General features: G+C 53.7%; 1 protein-coding gene across 9 annotated transcripts in view; it reads left to right on the top strand.

The window, feature by feature from the left end:
• CIT (citron rho-interacting serine/threonine kinase) overlaps positions 1–16,006 on the top strand; it is a 165,091-nt gene extending 149,085 nt beyond the window's left edge. For 7 of the 9 annotated variants that reach the window (XM_029051857.2, XM_029051843.2, XM_029051834.2 and 4 more), the window contains 8 exons: positions 555–647; positions 5,395–5,503; positions 5,650–5,778; positions 7,718–7,798; positions 8,998–9,076; positions 10,510–10,689; positions 11,480–11,813; positions 13,579–16,006. In XM_029051857.2, the coding sequence (XP_028907690.1) occupies positions 555–647; positions 5,395–5,503; positions 5,650–5,778; positions 7,718–7,798; positions 8,998–9,076; positions 10,510–10,689; positions 11,480–11,813; positions 13,579–13,602 (1,029 nt within the window). In that variant the 3' untranslated portion in view covers positions 13,603–16,006. The remainder of the gene's footprint in view (positions 1–554; positions 648–5,394; positions 5,504–5,649; positions 5,779–7,717; positions 7,799–8,997; positions 9,077–10,509; positions 10,690–11,479; positions 11,814–13,578) is intronic. The other 2 variants (XM_029051851.2, XM_029051826.2) reach the window with 1 other exon arrangement.
• The last annotated feature ends 1,656 nt before the right edge of the window (positions 16,007–17,662 follow it).

Raw genomic sequence — 17,662 nt, 5'->3', positions numbered from 1 at the left:
TGCCAGACACTGTTCTAAGCACTGGGGTAGATACAAGATAATCCGGTTGGACACAGCCTCTGTTTCGCATTGAGCTCACAGTCTTCATCCCATCTGACAGATGAGTTAACGGAGGTATCGAGAAGTGAAGTGATTTGCCCAGGGTCACTCAGCAGACAGGTAGCGGGGCCGGAATTAGAACTCTGATCCTCTGACTCCCAGGCCCGTGCTCCTTCCACCAGGCCTCGCTGCTTCTCAGTTTTGAGGAATATTCTTCTTTTGTGAGGGAGGCGGGGGCGAAGAGGGGAGGTGAAGCGGATGTGAATTTAAATCCCCACCTGTCGAGGGATTCCCCAAAACAGCTGAGGGACTTAACTCTGCTTCCCATGCGTTGAAAGAGGATTTTCATGTTGGAACAAATTCATCCCGGTCGGTGGTAGAATCCTGGTTCATTTCTTCTCGCGCCGAACCCCTATTGATCCAGGGGCCTCGTCTGTTCCCGGCCTCTTTTCCGGCTGCGTACCAAGCCCTCCGGGTATGTGGCTAACCTGCCTCCGTTTCCCTTTGCCCTGCAGATTGAAAACGGACTCTGTATCTGCGCGGCCATGCCGAACAAGGTGGTCATTCTCCGCTACAATGAAAACCTCAGCAAGTACTGCATTAGGAAAGTAAGTCTGTCGACAGCTCCAAAGTCGGGCACGACCGAAACCGATAATAGTAATGATGAGAGTATTCGTTAAGCGTTCACTACGTGCCGGGCACTCTGCTGAGCGCTGGGGTAGATACAAGTAAATCAGGTTGGACACAGTCCCTGACCCTCGTGGGGCTCACGATCTCAATCCCCATTTTACGTGAGTTTGGATTAGAACCCGTGACCTTCCGACTCCCGGGCCCCGGCTCTAGCCACTAGGCCATGCTGCTTCATGGCAATCCTCTGTGCGAGGGGAATGAGCGTCAGAAGTCTCTTCTCTCTGGAAAAGAAGGGCCCCGATTTGAAGTGAAAGGCGCGGGAGCGGGAGCCGGGGCTGACATCCACCGGGCATTAGCGGGAATCAGCGCGAGTGTTTTACGTGACAGGGACTAGAAGACTCTTCTTCCGAAGAGCTCCGTGGCAACACGGGCCGTCTTGAGCGAGGGCAGCGTTCATTTTCCATTTCTGTCTGTTCGGTGTCTCGACCGGGCTCGGACCGATCGTGATAGGGAGGGGGATAAAGAAAAAGAAAGCCGGCCCATTTGAGAGAAACGGTAATTTGGATGTCTGAGGCAGCCCAGGCTAAAATGCTAGGGAATAGCCCACACTTAGCTGGATCAAGTCAGCCCTGCGGAGGCCGGGGCTCATTCCCTAAAAGAAGAGTGTAGGGCTGGGCTTGGGGTACACAGGTAACTTGGGCTTCCTCTGGGCAGTAAGCAGGGGTGAATCCCGCTCGGTATGCTGGCTGTGGTGCTATTACACTTTCCTGCAGTCTCCATTCATTCATTCAATCGTATTTATTGAGCCCTTACTGTGTGCAGAGCACTGTACTGAGCACTTGGAAAGTACAACTGGGCAACAGATAAGAGACCCTCCCTACCCAACAACGGGTTCACAGGCTAGAAGGGGGAGACAGACAGCTAAACAAAACAAGTAGTCAGGCATCAAAACCATCAAAACGCTTCCTTTCCAAGCGTTTAGTACGTTTTGAGTGCTTACTGTGCGCAGAGCACTGTACTGAGCGCTTGGAAAATACAATTTAGTAACAGATAGAGACAATCCCTACCCAACAACGGGCTCACAGTCTAGAAAGGGGAGACAGACAGCTAAACAAAACAAGTAGTCAGGCATCAATACCATCAAAATGCTTCTTTTCCGAGCGTTTAGTACGCTTCGAGCACTTACTCTGTGCAGAGCACTGTACTGAGCACTTGGAAAGTACAATTCAGCAACGGATAGAGACAGTCCGTACCCAACAACGGGCTCAAAATCTAGAAGGGGGAGACAGACAACAAAACAAATAGACTGTAAGCTCTTTGTGGGCAGGGAGCGTGTCTACCAACTCTGTTCTATTGGACTCTCCCAAACGCTTATTCCAGTGTTCTGCGCACAGCGCTCTAGACTGTGACCCCCTCTAGACTGTAAGCTCGTTGCGGGCAGGGACTGTATCTGATTATTGTTGTATTGTACTCTCCCAAGCGCTCGGTACAATGCTCCGCGCGGAGTAAGAGCTCAGTTATCACTGTTAAGTGCCGTCGAGTCGTTTCCGATTCGTAGCGGCTCCATGGATACACTTTGAAGTGCTCAGTAGATACGATTAAAGGAATGAAGGAACAGCGCTCAATAAATACCATCGATTGACCGATCGAACAGTTGTTCCGAAATGCCGCTGGGATTCGTAGGCCCAGCAGGCCCACGTGGTCTTTCTGCGTATCTTTCTTTCATCCGTTCGATCCTATTTACTGAGCCCTTATTGTGTGCAGAACTCTGTACTGAATGCTTGGGAGAGGACAATATAACAGCGAACAGACACATTCCCTGCCCGCAAAGAGCTTATAGTTTAGAGACGGAGATTTGGGGTGCTCACTGACCTCGTCTTGCTTTTTGGGGAGAGCCCAAGGAGGGCCAGCACGAAAGGCCAGTTTACTCGTCCCCGGCCCGGGTTCTGAGGCGAAGAGTAAAGGTACCTTCTTTCTCCTGAAGCCACTGTCCCTCCAGGCATCCTAAAATCCCTGTCAAACACCTCAGGGGTTTTAGTAATAACGACGTGAAGACGTCAGGGTTGATTCTCATTTTCTAATTCACCGCTATCACGTGAGAAACGACCGGGAGGAGCCTCCTTTGGAAACGTTTCCCACGGCTCGGGCGGTTGCCCGTCGAGGCGCGGTCAGTGTCGGCAACCGGACGGCGATGATAGTGCAGACGGACGGAGTCTGTCGGATCCCTGACTTTGCCCCCCGCAGCCGGGGCAAGATGCGGCCTCTGGATAGAGAATATATTGCTGATTCCCATGGAAAAGCTCGAATCGGTTTAGCAGTACTAACTTAAGGGTCTCTCACTTCCCTTGAGAAGTAGGTTATTTTGGAAACAGGTACAACCTTGGACCGAGCCCAGCTAGTCTTACCGCAGGGTTGTGTAATGACTTTGCGCACGAAGAGAAACTCCAGACGGAAGGTCCATGGGGAAATTATACCGACCTGAACTGCTAGCCTGGGGATCGACATCCCCGGGGGTGAAGTCCTCTTGTCTCATCGTTTAGAGTCGGGGACGATTGAATGAACGAGTGAATGTAGAAACTAAATCAGCCAGCAGGCCTTGGATGGGAAAATGAGTCTCGTTCATTCGTTCAGTTCATTCGGTCGTATTTATTGAGCACTTACTGTGTGCAGAACACTTTACTGAGCGCTTGGAAAGTACAGTTCGGTAACAGATAGAGACGATCCCTACCCAACATCGGGCTCACGGTCTAGAAGGGGGGAGAGGGCCAACAAAACAAGTAGGCAGGCATCGATAGCATCAATATAAATAAATAGCATTATAGATATATACACATCATTAAGAAAACAAATAGAATAATAAATATGTACATATATAACAAGTGCTGTGGGGTGGGGAAAGGGTTAGAACAGAGGGAGGGAGAGACGGGGAGATGGGATGGGGAGGAGGAGCAGAGGAAAAGGGGGGCTCAGCCTGGGAAGGCCTCCCGGAGGAGGTGAGCTCTCAGTAGAGCTTTGAAGGGGGGAAGCGGGATAGTTTGGCGAACGTGAGGAGGGAGGACGTTCCGGGCCAGAGGGAGGACTTGGGCCGGGGGTCGACGGCGGGACGGGCGCGAAGGAGGCCCAGGGAGGAGGTGAGCGGCGGCAGAGGAGCGGGGTGCACGGGCTGGGCTGGAGAAGGAGAGAAGGGAGGGGAGGTAGGAGGGGGCCAGGGGATGGACGGCTTTGAAGCCAAGAGTGAGGATTTTTTGCTAGATAGGCGTGCTTGAAGGTTGATAGGCAACCTCTGGAGATTTCTGCAGAAGGGGATGACATGCCCAGGGCATTTCTGCAGAAAGATAATCCGGGCAGCAGAGTGAAGTATAGACTGAAGTGGGGCGAGACAGGAGGTTGGGAGGTCAGAGGCTGATGCAGTCATCCAGTCGGGATAGGATGAGGGATTGTACTAACAAGGTAGCGGTTTGGATGGAGAGGAGAGGGCGGATCTCGGTGATGTTCCGTTATCCTCAGTCTCAGTACATCTCCAGCTGCTGGCGGTGATCAGAGACCTCCAGGCAAGTTGGTTCTGCAGGAAATTGTTTCGAGTTCAACCGAAAATAAATCGGGTCACGGAGCTAAGGAGATGTCACGAGGGTATTTTTTATTAAGCCTCGCCTGCCTCCGTGGCTCTTCATGGGTAAGCAGCGAAACGTATTTGGATCCCATGGCTCAGTGGAAAGAGCCCGGGCTCGGGAGTCAGAGATCATGGGTTCGATTCCCGGCTCTGCCACTTGTCAGCTGTGTGACTCTGGGCAAGTCACTTCACTTCTCTGTGCCTCAGTGACCTCATCTGTAAAATGGGGATTAACTGTGAGCCTCACGTGGGTAACCTGATGACCCTGTATCTACCCCAGCGCTTAGAACAGTGCTCTGCACATAGTAAGCGCTTAACAAATACCAACATTATTATTATTATTATTATTGTTGTGTTTTGTTGCCTAGTGAATAGGGAGTGATAGGAAGATGTGAAGATATGTGAATCGTTAAGCCTGGTGGGCAGGGAGAGCTTTTGGGGGTGGTCATACCGACATTCCACGGACCTTTTCGGTTTTGAAACTGAAAAAGTAACCATCAGTGCTTTTATCAAACACTTAGTGTGTGCAGGGCGCTGTACCAAGACCTTGGGAAAGTACAATGTGACAGAGTCAGTTGGTAGGTGTGATCCCTGCCCGCAAGAAGCTTACAGTCTGTAGGGGGAGACCGACAGGAAAATAGATTAGTTCAGAGAATGTATCTATCTATTGTTCTACTGTACTCGTCCGAGTGCTCAGCGAGGTCCTTTGCACCCAGTAAGTGCTCAATAAATACGATGGAATAAACGAAGGAACAGGGGAAATGGTACTAATAATAATTGTGGTATTTGTTAAGCACTTACTATGTGTCAGGCACCGTACTAAGCGCTGGGGCGAGGGGGAATGCAAGTCATTAGGGCTGAACACGGTCCCTGTCCCTCTTGGGGCTCGCAATCGTAATCCCCATTTTATAGTTGAGGTAACGGAGGCACAGAGAAGTGAAGCGACATGCCCCAGGCCACACAGCAGACAAGTGGTGGGGCTGGGATTAGAACCCATGACCTTGTGACTCCCAGGCTCAGGCTCTATCCACTAGGCCATAGGGAAGTGTCTGTGAAAGATCGTGCATTCAGTCGTCTTAATTTTTTCCTTCCCTGCCTCTCCCTTTCCTCTGCAGGAAATAGAAACATCAGAGCCATGCAGTTGTATCCATTTCACTAATTACAGTATCATCATCGGAACAAATAAATTCTACGAGATTGAGATGAAGCAGTACACCCTTGAAGGTAAGGACCGTTTCGTCTTCCGCAGGGTAACCAGGTTACCGTATCCCCGTTCTGCGGAGGTCGACGATCGCTTTTAAGCTGACCAAAGTGTTGAAAATTTGGACTCGATCTATCGTTTTTGTTCCCCTCCCTCCCGCCTCCGTCAGAATTCCTGGATAAGAATGACCACTCCTTAGCGCCGGCGGTGTTTGCGTCCTCCTCCAACAGTTTCCCTGTCACCATTGTGCAGGTGAACAGTGCGGGGCAGAGAGAGGAATACCTGCTCTGTTTCCACGGTAAGGCCGAGGCTCCCGCGGCTGCACCCCGCGACCTTGCTCACGTGGGGGGCCGTGAACGCGTAGTCCCGTGTTCTCGGGCACCAGAGGGTTAGGGGCGATGTTTACCATGGCGAGGGATCGCAGGACCACCTTCTTTACAGACAGAAAACATTCTTTTCATGGACTCCCTTACCCTCCGTTCCAGCCGGGTAGGAAACGGGCCCAGTCCTTCCTCCTGTGCGTCAAGAACCCAGCTGTATATCTGGTAGATCGGTGATCCGGGCAGCGGAGTGAAGTACAGACTGGAGTGGGGAGAGGAGGGAGGCAGGGAGGTCAGCGAAGAGGCCGACGGGGTAATGGAGGCGGGATAGGATTAATGCGGAAGCAGTTTGGAGGGAGAGGAGAGGGCGGGTTTTAAGGATATCGTGACGGTAGGGGCGACGGGATACGGTGACAGACTGAACGTGCGGGTTGAATGAGAGAAATGAGTTGGTACAACCAAGGCTTGTGAGATAGGAAGGGTAGCGGTTTTGTCTGCAGAGCTGGGAAAGGTGGGGAGGACGGGGAAGATAAGGAGTTCCGTTTCGGACACGTTCAATTGGCGGCGACGGCGGGACATCCAGGTAGAGCTGTACTGAAGGCAGAAGGAGATGTGAGACTGCAGAGGAGGAGAGAGGGCAGGGCCACAGAGGTAAGTTTATGGAATCGTCCGCGTCAAGCCATGGGAGCAAATGAGTTGTCCAAGGAAGTGGGCGTAGATGGAAAATGGAAGGGGGATCCAGAACTGAGCCTTGAAGGACCCCTGAAGTTAGAGGGTGGGAGGCAGAGGAGGAGCCTGCGACATACTGCGTCACAAAGCCACGGTTGGATAATGTTTCCGGGAGAGAAGGGTCCGCGGTGGCGAAGGCAGAGGAGAGGTCTAGGAGGCTTAAGACGGCGTAGAGGCCACTGGATTTGGAGAGGAGAAGGCCATTAGTGACCTTAGAAAGGAGGGCAGCTTCTGTGAGAGGAAGGGGACGGAAAGCTGATGGGAGGGGATCAAGGAGAGAATCGGAGGAGCGGAAGCGGAGACAGCTGGTGTAGACAACTCTCTCAAGGAGTTTAGAGGTGGGGCTCAGTGTGGCCTAGTGGAAAGATCACAGGTCTAGGAGTCGGGAGGACCTGGGTTCTGATCCCGGCTCAGACGCGTCTCTGCTGTGTGACCTTGGATGGGTCACCTAACTTCTCCGTGCTTCAGGTACCTCATCTATGAAGTGGGGATTAAGACGGTGAGTCTCACGTGGGATGTGGATTGTGTCCGACCTGATTATCTTTTATCGATCCCAGCACTTAGTACAGTGCACACGGTAAACACATAAGAAATGCCATTTTAAAAAAAAAAAGGTGAGGGAGAGGAGGTATCGAATCCCCATTTTACAGACGGAACTGAGACACAGAGAAGATAAATGCCCCGCCCAGGTTCACCTGGCAGGTGAGTGGCAGGGCCGAGATTAGAACCCGGGTCCGTGCTCCTTCCACTAGGCCACGCTGCTTCTCGGCGTTTGCGCCCGTTCCTCTGCGGAAGAAAATTCTGCTCTTCCGACGGCCCGTTGAGGTGGCCGAGAGCAGTCGTAGTGCAGCTTCGTCAGATCGACTGCAAAGTGCCCTGAGCCTTGTAGCCTCGTGAAACACTAGCTCACCTAACCCGCGGCGGGCGGTGAGGCTCCCACCGTGCTGGCTGGCAGAGGGAAGGGAGGGATAGAGGGAGAGAGACGCCGCTCCAGGCGAGGGCTGGGTCCGCACAGCTCTTATATTAAAGTCTCTCTCCCCCCTTCCCCCTCTAGACCGTAAGCTCACCACGGGCAGCGAACGTATCCGCCAGTTCTGTTCTCTTGTAGTCTCCCAAGCGTTTAGCACAGTGGTCTGCGTACTGTGAGCGCTCAATGAGTACCGTTGATTGACTGTTGACTCCCCGCAGAATTTGGCGTATTTGTGGATTCCTACGGACGGCGCAGTCGCACGGATGACCTGAAGTGGAGCCGCCTGCCTTTGGCATTCGGTAGGTGCCAATCGACGCGAAGTTGAATAGTTTGGCCGGGGCAGCTCACTCAGTGTTCTGGGAAAGAATCCCCGCTGGAGTTTTCCGTCACGTCTGTCTTCACCCGGAGCCCTTCCATCCATTCGTCCCAGAGAAATAAACCTAAACGCGGAGAAAATCCTCCTGAAGCTTCAGTCAGCCAATCATTCAAGCAGTGGTATTTATTGAGCGCTAACTGTCTGCGGAGCACTGCACCCAGTGCTTGGAAAATGACCGCGGAATAAACTTCCACGAGAAGGAGCGTGGCCTGGTGGCTAGAGCGCGGGCTGGGAGTCGGGAGGACCTGGGTTCTAATCCCGGCGCCGCCACTTGGCTGCCGTGTGACCTTGGGCGAGTCACGTCACTTCCCTGGGCCTCAGTTCCCTCATCCGTAAAACGGGGATTGAGATTGTAAACCCTACGTGGCACACAGACTGTGTCTATTGGTTCGTATCTACCCCAGTGCTTAGAACAGTGCCTGGCACATAGTAAGCTCTTGACAGATACCATTTTAAAAACAAAATTGTTCTGGGAAAGACTCCTGGATTGCCGGGGATTAACCGGGGCAAGTTTGCGCTTCCGAGTATACGCAGTGTATAGGTACTGTCTCGAGAGGGGCAGCGGTGGCCTAGTGGAAAGAGCGCCGGCCTGGGAATCGGAGGGCCCGGATTCTAATCCCGGCCACTTCCCTGCTGTGTGACCTTGAGCAGTTCACTTAAGGTCTCTGGGCCTCGGTTTCCTCATCCGAAAAGTGTGGCTCAAATCCTCCTCCCTCCTGCCTAGACTGGGCGCCCCTTGCAGGCCAGGGACTGTGTCCGGCCGGATAACCTTGTACCTTCGAGCAGCGCTTGGCAAGTGGTAAGCGCTGAACAAATACCGTAGTACTCATCATTATTAATCACGAAGGGCTCAGGGCCCAGCTTCCTAAAATGAACCGTGAGACGGCGAGGCGGAGTCAATACTAAAGAGCCGGTTGGCTACAGGGGTGGTTTTCCTCTGGCTCCGCTCCCTGGGCGATATCATCTCTGGCCAGAAATGGTTAAATCCATCCCCTCCCCCCCACCGTGACCTTAAACGCGGGCCGGCCCGAGATCAACCCCGGGTAGAACGAAATCTGACCTCGAGCCGTTCCCCCAGGGTTTGCTGACTTTCTCTTCTCTCTCCGCGGGGTGGACTTTTAGCCTATAGAGAGCCTTACCTGTTCGTGACCCACTTCAACTCCCTCGAGGTGATCGAGATTCAGGCCCGATCTTCTCTGGGGTAAGTGATGGCCGCTCGGACGTTTTTCTAAGCAGCAGCCCCCGGCGGGAGGGTGGGGCGGCCCGGCTATATGGGTCCCCACGGGGACACTAGTGAAATTCAGGCCAATCAATCCGTCTTATGTATTGAGCGCTGTCTGTGTGCGGGGAACTGTACTAAGCGCTTGGGAGAGGGCAGTAGAACAGTCAGCCAGGCAATCATGTTTATCAGGAACTTACTGTGTGCGGAGCACTGTACCAGTCCCCTCCTTAAAAACCCCCAGTGGTTGCCTATCAACCTCCGCACGGAACGGAATCTTCTCACTCTAGGCTTCAAGGCTCACCATCACCTCGCCCCCTCCTACCTCTCCTCCCTCCTCTCTCTCTCCTGCCCACCTCGCACGCTCCGCCCCTCCGCCACCCACCTCCTCGCCGTCCCCCGTTCTCGCCCGTCCCGCCGTCGACCCCCGGGCCGCGTCCTCCCTCTGTCCCGGAACGCCCTCCCTCCTCACCTCCGCCAAACTGACTCTCTTCCCCTCTTCAGAGCCCTACTGAGAGCTCACCTCCTCCGAGAGGCCTTCCCGGACTGAGCTTCCCCTTTTCCCTCTGCTCCCTCTGCTGCCTCTCTGCACCCCCTTCACCTCCCCTCAGCTAAGCCCCCTTTCCCCCCTTTCCCTCTGCTCCTCCCCCCTCCCTTCCCCTCCCCTCAGCACTCTGCTCATTTGCTCATTTGTAAATATCTTTATTACCCTATTTATTTTGTTAATGAGATGTACATCCCCTTGATTCTATTTATTGCTATTGTTTTTGTCCGTCTGTCTCCCCCGATTAGACTGTGAGCCCGTCAATGGGCAGGGATCGTCTCTCTCTGTTGCCGAATTGTACATTCCAAGTGCTTAGTACGGTGCTCTGCACATAGGAAGCGCTCAATAAATACTATTGAATGAATGAATGAATGAATGAACGCTTGGGACAGACACATTCCCTGCCCACAATGAGCTTACAGTATAGAGAACAGAGTTGGCAGACATCTTCTTCTCCCGCTCCCTTCTGCGTCACCCTGACTCGCTCCTTTTATTCACTGTCTCTATCTGTTGCCGACTTGTTCATCCCAAGCGCTTAGTACAGTGCTCTGCACATAGTAAGCGCTCAATAAATACTATTGAATGAATGAATGAATGAATTCATCTCCTCTCCCAGCCCCACACCACTTATGCACAGATCTGTCACTGATTAATTCGTTTTCGTGTCTGTCTCCCCCTCTAGACCGTAAGCTCGCTGTGGGCGGGGAATACGTCCGTTGTATTGTTATATTGTCCTCTCTCAGGCGTTTAATACATCGCTCTGTACCCAGTAAGCACTCGATAAATACGACCGAATGACCGAACGTATGAACGTACGAATGTTCTCTGACCATCTCACTGAAAGGAAACTTTGGGTCCTTGACTCCCTCAGAACTCCGGCTCGGGCCCATCTGGAAATTCCAAATCCTCGATACCTAGGACCGGCAATTTCATCGGGAGCTATTTACCTGGCGTCCTCTTATCAGGATAAGTTACGAGTCATCTGCTGCAAGGGAAACCTAGCGAAGGAAACCAGCAGCGACCACCACCGGGGACCCTCTGCCTCTCGCAGGTAAGCGTGTGTTCGGACGTAGGGCTTAGCGCATCGTCGGTTGACTGGGGCTCGGTTGAGATGCGGACCTGGTTCTCCCCGGGTTGTGGGTTTCTTCCCTCCTCCCCCATGGTATTTGTTAAGCCCTTACTGAGTGCCAGGCGCTGTACTAAGCACCGGGGTAGATACGAGGTCGGACACGGTCCCAGTCCCACACGGGGCTCACGTTCTTCATCCCCACTGTACAGATGAGGGAACCGAGGCCCAGAGACGTGAAATGTCTTGCCCAAGGTCACGCAGCAGACAAGCGGCGGAGCCGGGAGTAGGACCCGGCTCCTTTTGGGTTTGCTCAAGTCAACTGTCAGCCCTCCTTTAGTGACCATCGGCTACCGATTAACTTGTACCTACCCTAGCGCTTAGAACAGTGGTCGGCACATAGTAAGCGCTTAACGGGTACCGGAATCGTACAGTTTCCCTGTGTCGTGTACCGCACGCCATTTTAGGAGGCATTTTTCCTGAGAGGGCAAGTGGGCTTTCTCTCTTCTCTGTCTGACCGGAGTTCAAAAGGCTCGGGAACGATTTCTTGGAAACGTGCCCGGCCCCTACTTTTCTAGAACCCAGACGCTTCTTTAAAGCAAGGCCAAATTTCAGGCGAAGGCAACCTGGGTGCCCCTTCGAGGTCAGAGTTCTCGCCCCCTCTCCCCGCGTCCCCCGCCGCCCTCTTGGGATCGGCCGGCCCCCGGCGGGCCGAGGGGAGGGGAGCCCGGGAGAACTGGAGTGAAAATGTAACTTTGAGGTTTTTATCACTCAGCCGCCCGCGTCAATTGTTTTTGAATGACAGCAGCCCTAACAAGAGGGGTCCCCCGACCTATAACGAGCACATAACCAAGCGCGTGGCCTCCAGCCCCGCCCCCCCGGAAGGCCCCAGCCACCCTCGAGAACCAAGCACACCCCACCGCTACCGAGAAGGGAGGCCGGAGCTGCGCCGGGATAAGTCCCCCGGCCGCCCCCTGGAAAGGGAGAAGTCTCCGGGCAGGCTCCTGAGCACGCGCCGGGAGCGCTCTCCGGGGAGGTTGTTCGACGAGACCAGCAGGGGCCGGCCACCCGTCGGAGCCGTGAGGACCCCGCTCTCCCAAGTCAATAAGGTAGGGTCATCCTCTTCCTCTTCCTCCTCCTCTTCTTTCTCCTCCTCCTCCGGTCGACCCGGAGCTCCTGGAGGGCCCGGCTCGGGCGGGCCGTCCTTCCCCCACGGGAAACGCTCCTTTAACGGCCACTGATTCGACGGGATGGAGGGGAGCCGGTCGGCACCGCCGGGCGGGTATCGGGCACCCGCCCGTTCTCGCGGGAGCGCCGGGTTCGGTGCCCGGCGCAGAGTGAGCGCTCGGGAAATACCACCGAGACACTTGTTTTCTTTTGCTGTCTTTCTCCCCCTTTTTGACTGTGAGCCCGTTGTTGGGCAGGGATTGTCTCTGACTGTTGCCGAACTGTACATTCCAAGCGCTTAGTACAGTGCTCTGCACCCCATAAGCGCTCAATAAATACGATTGAATGAATGAATGAACCGGGGAGCAGCGTGGCCTAGTGGAAAGAGCCCGGGCCTGGGAGTCAGAAGTCGAGGGTTCTAATCCCGGCTCCACCGCGTGTCTGCTGCGTGACTTTGGGCAAGCCGCTTCAGGTCTCTGGGCCTCGGCTTCCTCATCTGTAAAATGGGATTGAGACTGAGCCCCATCCGTGTGGGACGGGGACTGTGTCCAACCCGACCGTCTCGTATCTACCCCAGCGCTTAGTACAGTGCCTGGCACGTGGTAAGGGCTTAACAAATACCTCAGTTATTATTATGAGCCAGGGAGCTGAAGAAAGTTGAGAGGGAGTTCGGGGTATGTGAAGAGAACCCTCTTCCTCCCAACACTTCTAGTATCAGTTATCTACTCTCACTTTTACGGAGGGAGTTCAATAGTATTTATTGAGCGCTTACTATGTGCAGAGCACTGTCCTAAGCGCTTGGAATGGACAAATCGGTAACAGACAGAGACGGTCCCTGCCCTCTGACGGGCTTACGGTCTAATCGGGGGAGACGGACAGACGAGAACAATAGTTGTGGAACGTGACGGAGCAAGGGTCGAAGGGAATAGTAACCGCCCTTCACGGGGTTCCCCCACCATCCCTATGGCACCTTGTACCCCGAGTGTGACCCTGGATGGACAAGGGGAGCCGGTGGGATGAACGGTGAATGTGGAGAAGGAAGACACCCCTCGAGTCAATCCATCGATGGTATTTGTTGAACTCCTACTACATGCAGAGCGCTGTACTAAGCGCTTGAGAGAATACGATACAATAGAGTTAATAATTATAATTATGATTTTTGTTAAACGCTTACTTTGGGCCCGGCACCGCATCTACTGGGGCAGATGCGAGTTTATCGGGTCGGACACGAGTCCCGTCCCCCGTGGGGCTCGCGGTCTCGATCCCCATTTCACAGATGAGGTAACTGAGACTCAGAGAAGTGAATTGACTCACCCAAGGTCACACCGCAGGCAAGCGACGGAGCCGGGATTAGAACCCTTGACCTCCTGACGCCCGGGCTGTAGCCGCTAGGCCGTCCCTGCCCATAACAAGCTTACGGTCTAGGCGGGGATGGGAACGGGCAGATTGCAATCCATCGATCACTGGTTTATTGAGCGCTCACTGCATGAAGAGCACTGTACGAAGCGTGGGGAGAGTGCAGCGATTTGGGCTTCTCCGGCCCCGGTGCCTAACGAGTGACTTGAGAGAGCCCCCTCCAGGGTGGGCACCGCCCGGGAGGGAAAGGGAGTCGGCGCCGGGCGCTCCGACTCTTGGGTGGGGCAGCGAGCCGCGGAGGCCCAAGGGGCCCGTTGAACCCGTCTTCGTTTCTCTTCCCCCCCACCTAAGGTCTGGGACCAGTCTTCGGTGTAAGTCTCGGCCTGAAAAGCGACGCCTCCTCTTGATATCTGCAGGAAAACCTAAAGAGATAACACTGAGCATGTGCACACCGTTCTCCTGCCCGGGGGGCAGTTGACGACATCCCCTCCCTCGCCCTCCCGCCCTCCCTCCGGGGCCGGTAGCTCCTCGGTAAATACGACCCAGCACTCCAGGAGATGCAGGCGAAATCTCTGGGAACCGTCTGCCTCTCGGTGTCTTTCGGTTTGTTTCTTTTCCCTTTTTCCCTCCTCCCCCTTGCCTTCCTCCAGTCACACCCTCTGCATTTTGTACCACTGTTACTCTTCCAAGCCGTTCATAAACTTTTGTACTCTGCTTGCTTCCCTGCCGGTTCTTCGAGGAAACGAACAGGATGCGGTGCACTTACTAGTGAATTTACAAGATCACCATTTTCTCCTCTTTCTTCTCTTTCGGTTTTTGTTTGTTTGGTTTTTTTGGTTCTTTAAAAACGATGGAAGTCTCGAGAGATTTGGGCAAAAGCGAACTCCGGGACGAGGGCAAACCACTCTGCCCGTTGGCGCCGTACTACCGAAGTGTAAATCGGTCTCCTTCGATTTGTTCCCCTTCCCCCCCGCCCCCATCTAAGTTCCCTCTCTGGGTTTCATCATCTGCAAGCGGCCCTTCTGACCCAGGAAGACGTTGTAGCCAAATGGCTCTGGAACCCATTGCCTTCTGTAGCCTCTCTCCCCAGCCCCCGCCGGCTTAGGACGTCCACCCGTCCGTGGTCCTCGTTCGGAGGCGGGCGGCCGGAGGCCGAGGAACCTGACGGAGCTTCCGGGAGCTTCCCCTGTCCAGACCGCCGTTTTCCCGGCTCCGGCCGGAAAGGCCGCCCCCGGTCCCGTGGGGAGCCCGGCCGCGACCGACCTCCCGGTCGGGGAAGGGACTCCCTGGGCCTCGCGTGCGGCGGTCCGCCGCGCCCTACCACTCCGTCGGCCCCGTCGACGGGTCGCTTCGCTCCCCGACAGAGGATAACTCGCCCGGGAGCCAACCGGGGCCCGGCGACCCCTTGCCAGATTGCGGGTCCGGCCCGAGAGCCCCGAAAGCCGGCCCGGGCCTCGTCCCGAGACGAGAACGATCCGAGCGAGCCCGGCCCGGGGATCGGGCCGGCGATCCCCCTCGGATCTCGGAGGTCTCCGGTCAGCCGAGCTCTCCTCTTTAAAGCGGACTCTCCCCAAGCCCCGCCCCTCACGTCCGTCCCAGGACGGGGGCCGGGGGAGCGCGGGATAGGAAGCCGCCACCTCGGCCGGTCCCATCCCGCGGAAACGGAGACCTTCTCTTCGGGGGCGGCACGAGGGCTCAGGGATCCCGACGTCGGATCTCGCCCTTGAGCCGGCGAAGAGCGCGGCCTTATGTCACCCCGAATCGCGCCCCCCAACCTTCCACGAGCCACCGGTTGAAGCTCATTATCTGGAAGGACTTCTACTCGGGGCTCCAAAAAAGCCAAGGCGCCGAAAAAACAATTTTCAGGGGAGGGTGAATTGGCCTCAGCCTAGTTCGGAGGCGGGGGGTCGGAGCGAGACTCTCGTCATCTACAGTTTAGCTCACTTTCCGATTTGCACTCCAGCCCGAACTCCTCTCCTTCCTGCTCGTCTCTTACCTAGTGCTCACCTCTTTGAGATTCCCAAAAAACTCCCAGCACTGTCAGTACCTTTGGCAAGTATTATGGTTGTTGTGTTCCGTGTGTTTGTCCGGGGGTTCGTTTGTTTTTGGTTTTTTTTTTTTTTTTAAATTTATTTCGTTTTTCCACTCTTAGAGCAGAAGATGTGACCGAAAATTTGCCGATGTTTTTGGGGGTTTTTTGGTTTGGTTTTTGGGGTTTTTTTGTCTCTTGGTTCCCAAATATTTTGGAAGGCCCCTGAAATCGGTCTGTTGGCCCTCTCATTTTATTTAGGGTCTCCAGGAGAAACAGGCTTCTCAAGTCCCGAAAGTGTATATCTTGTGTCTTGTTTGTGAAATGCTTCCTGCTATAGAAATAGCTCAAAAGATTGTACATATTTACAAGAAACTTTATATTCGTAAAAAAACAAAACAAAACAAAGGGAATTGAATTGGTTTCTACTTTTTTATCGTAAAAGGTGCATTTTTCAACACTAACTTTTGGTTTTAATGGTGGTTGGGAATGGCCATCTTCATCGGATGGGTGGGAGCTCACTGTGACCGCCAAGATCCCGGGAGGAGAAAATAAGGTAACGTGCAACAGCAGCCGAAAGCTTGTTGGCATAATAAGGTTCTCAGTTTCCAATAAAACAGGCTTTTTTCTTCATTACCTTTTTTATTATTAACAAGGAAAAAGGACACGCGGTATGCCTCAAGATCCACCCTGAAAATAACGAACTTTTGTTGTCGAACAATAATCAAATAAAGCAATTAAATACATCGACCGGTACGTTGACCTGACCTCTTCCTTTGCCGTAAGAGCACGTCGTAAACTGCTTCCGTCACGTCAGTGGGGACCGAAGCGCTTTGCCGGGGCTGGGTGATCCTTGGCTCTCGGCGCATCCTGACCCGGACGAAGGGGAGCCCGGCTTCGGCCAGTTCCAAGACGCTGCCTCGCCCTAGAACTTGCCGAAGCAGATCGTCCGATTCTTCCGGAGGAGTGAGTTACTCTCGGCCGCTCAGATGAGGAAACTGAGGCACGGGGAAGTTAATAATAATGACGATTGTGGAATAAGTGACTTGTCCAAGGTCCTACAGCAGGCCAAGTGGCAGAACCGGGATTAGAACCCAGGTCCTCCCAGGCCCAGTCTCCTTACCCAGAACCAGGTATGAGAATTTCATAGGCCAGAGGGCTGGAATGAGAGGTCATTCAATTGAGCCATCCCTCTGCCTCTGGGCAGGTCCCCCGACAACGTGACACTTTTTTTTTTTTAGACGGTATTTGTTAAGTGCTTACTATGTGCCAGGCGCTGTTCTAAGCGTTGGGGTAGGTATAGGCTGATCAGAGTGGACGCAGTCCACGCCCCACAAGGGGTTCACGGTCTTAATCCCCATGGTACAGATGAGGTCACTGAGGCCGAGAGAAGTGAAGTGACTCGCCCAAGTTCACACCCCAGGCAGGTTTGAAGAGCGGGGAGTAGAACCCAGGTCCTTCTGACTCCCAGGCCCGGGCTTTCTCCCGTAGGCCGTGCAGCTTCTCTACCCTCTACTTGGTGCTGTTCCACGCCTCAGAGTCTGCAACGGCCGAGGGAAACAGTTGGTCATTTCAAGTCTTTCATTCTGCAGGGACTGAATAACTCGATAACTCTGAAGCTCTCGTTCCACCTGACCAGGTCATGGACCTTCTGAGAGTGTAGATTTGGGAAAAAATCGAGGTCAGATAAAAGCGTAAATACTTCTATTTTTCACTCAGAATTCATTTTCGAGGCTCGACCGTGTATTTCCTCTATAGGTATAAATTAACACCCTGCTGCGTGCCGTTTTATCAGTTGGTTTCAGGTCTAAGGTTTTTGTTTCAAACACGCAGACTTCCCACCCGAGGTTACTGTGGGCGAAGCGTTTCCAAACCGGCTTTATCTAGCTCCTGTTGCTTTTGGTCCAGGAGAGATTTTGGTTTCCCGATAAGATCATCTACACAAAGGGCAAATCTCGATTTATCGACTGTGCCTGATTTCGCCTGCGAATGAAACGAGAGTTTGTCCAGGAGTCCTTTTTCTGTTTCGCTTTGGTGCATTAACGAATTTTTCCATTCTTTATCCCGCGCTGCACGATCAGAACCGTGACCAAACCGAAACGATTCCGATGATGACACACTAAAATATTTTAAGCCTTTGGTTGCTCGTAACCCTGGACCAAGCCTGTCACTCCATACCAGTAGCTGTGCCGAAACCGAGTGGAAAAAGACGACTTCAGATGATTTGTCAAAGGTAGACACGGTTCTGTTATTTCCTTAAGATACGTGAGGCAGAGGTAATAGGTTATCCCTCCCGCTATCCCTCCCCACCGAAATCAAAGGGAATTGCTTTTATATTATTATTTTTAGTCTTATTCTGTAGCAAGCACTGGAGTAGATATGAGATAATGAGGTTGGACACAATCC

Source organism: Ornithorhynchus anatinus, chromosome 2 (assembly GCF_004115215.2).
Source record: "Ornithorhynchus anatinus isolate Pmale09 chromosome 2, mOrnAna1.pri.v4, whole genome shotgun sequence".
NCBI lineage: Eukaryota > Metazoa > Chordata > Mammalia > Monotremata > Ornithorhynchidae > Ornithorhynchus > Ornithorhynchus anatinus.
The sequence above is the reverse complement of the archived record's forward strand: the minus strand, read 5'-3'. Positions and strand labels throughout refer to the sequence as shown.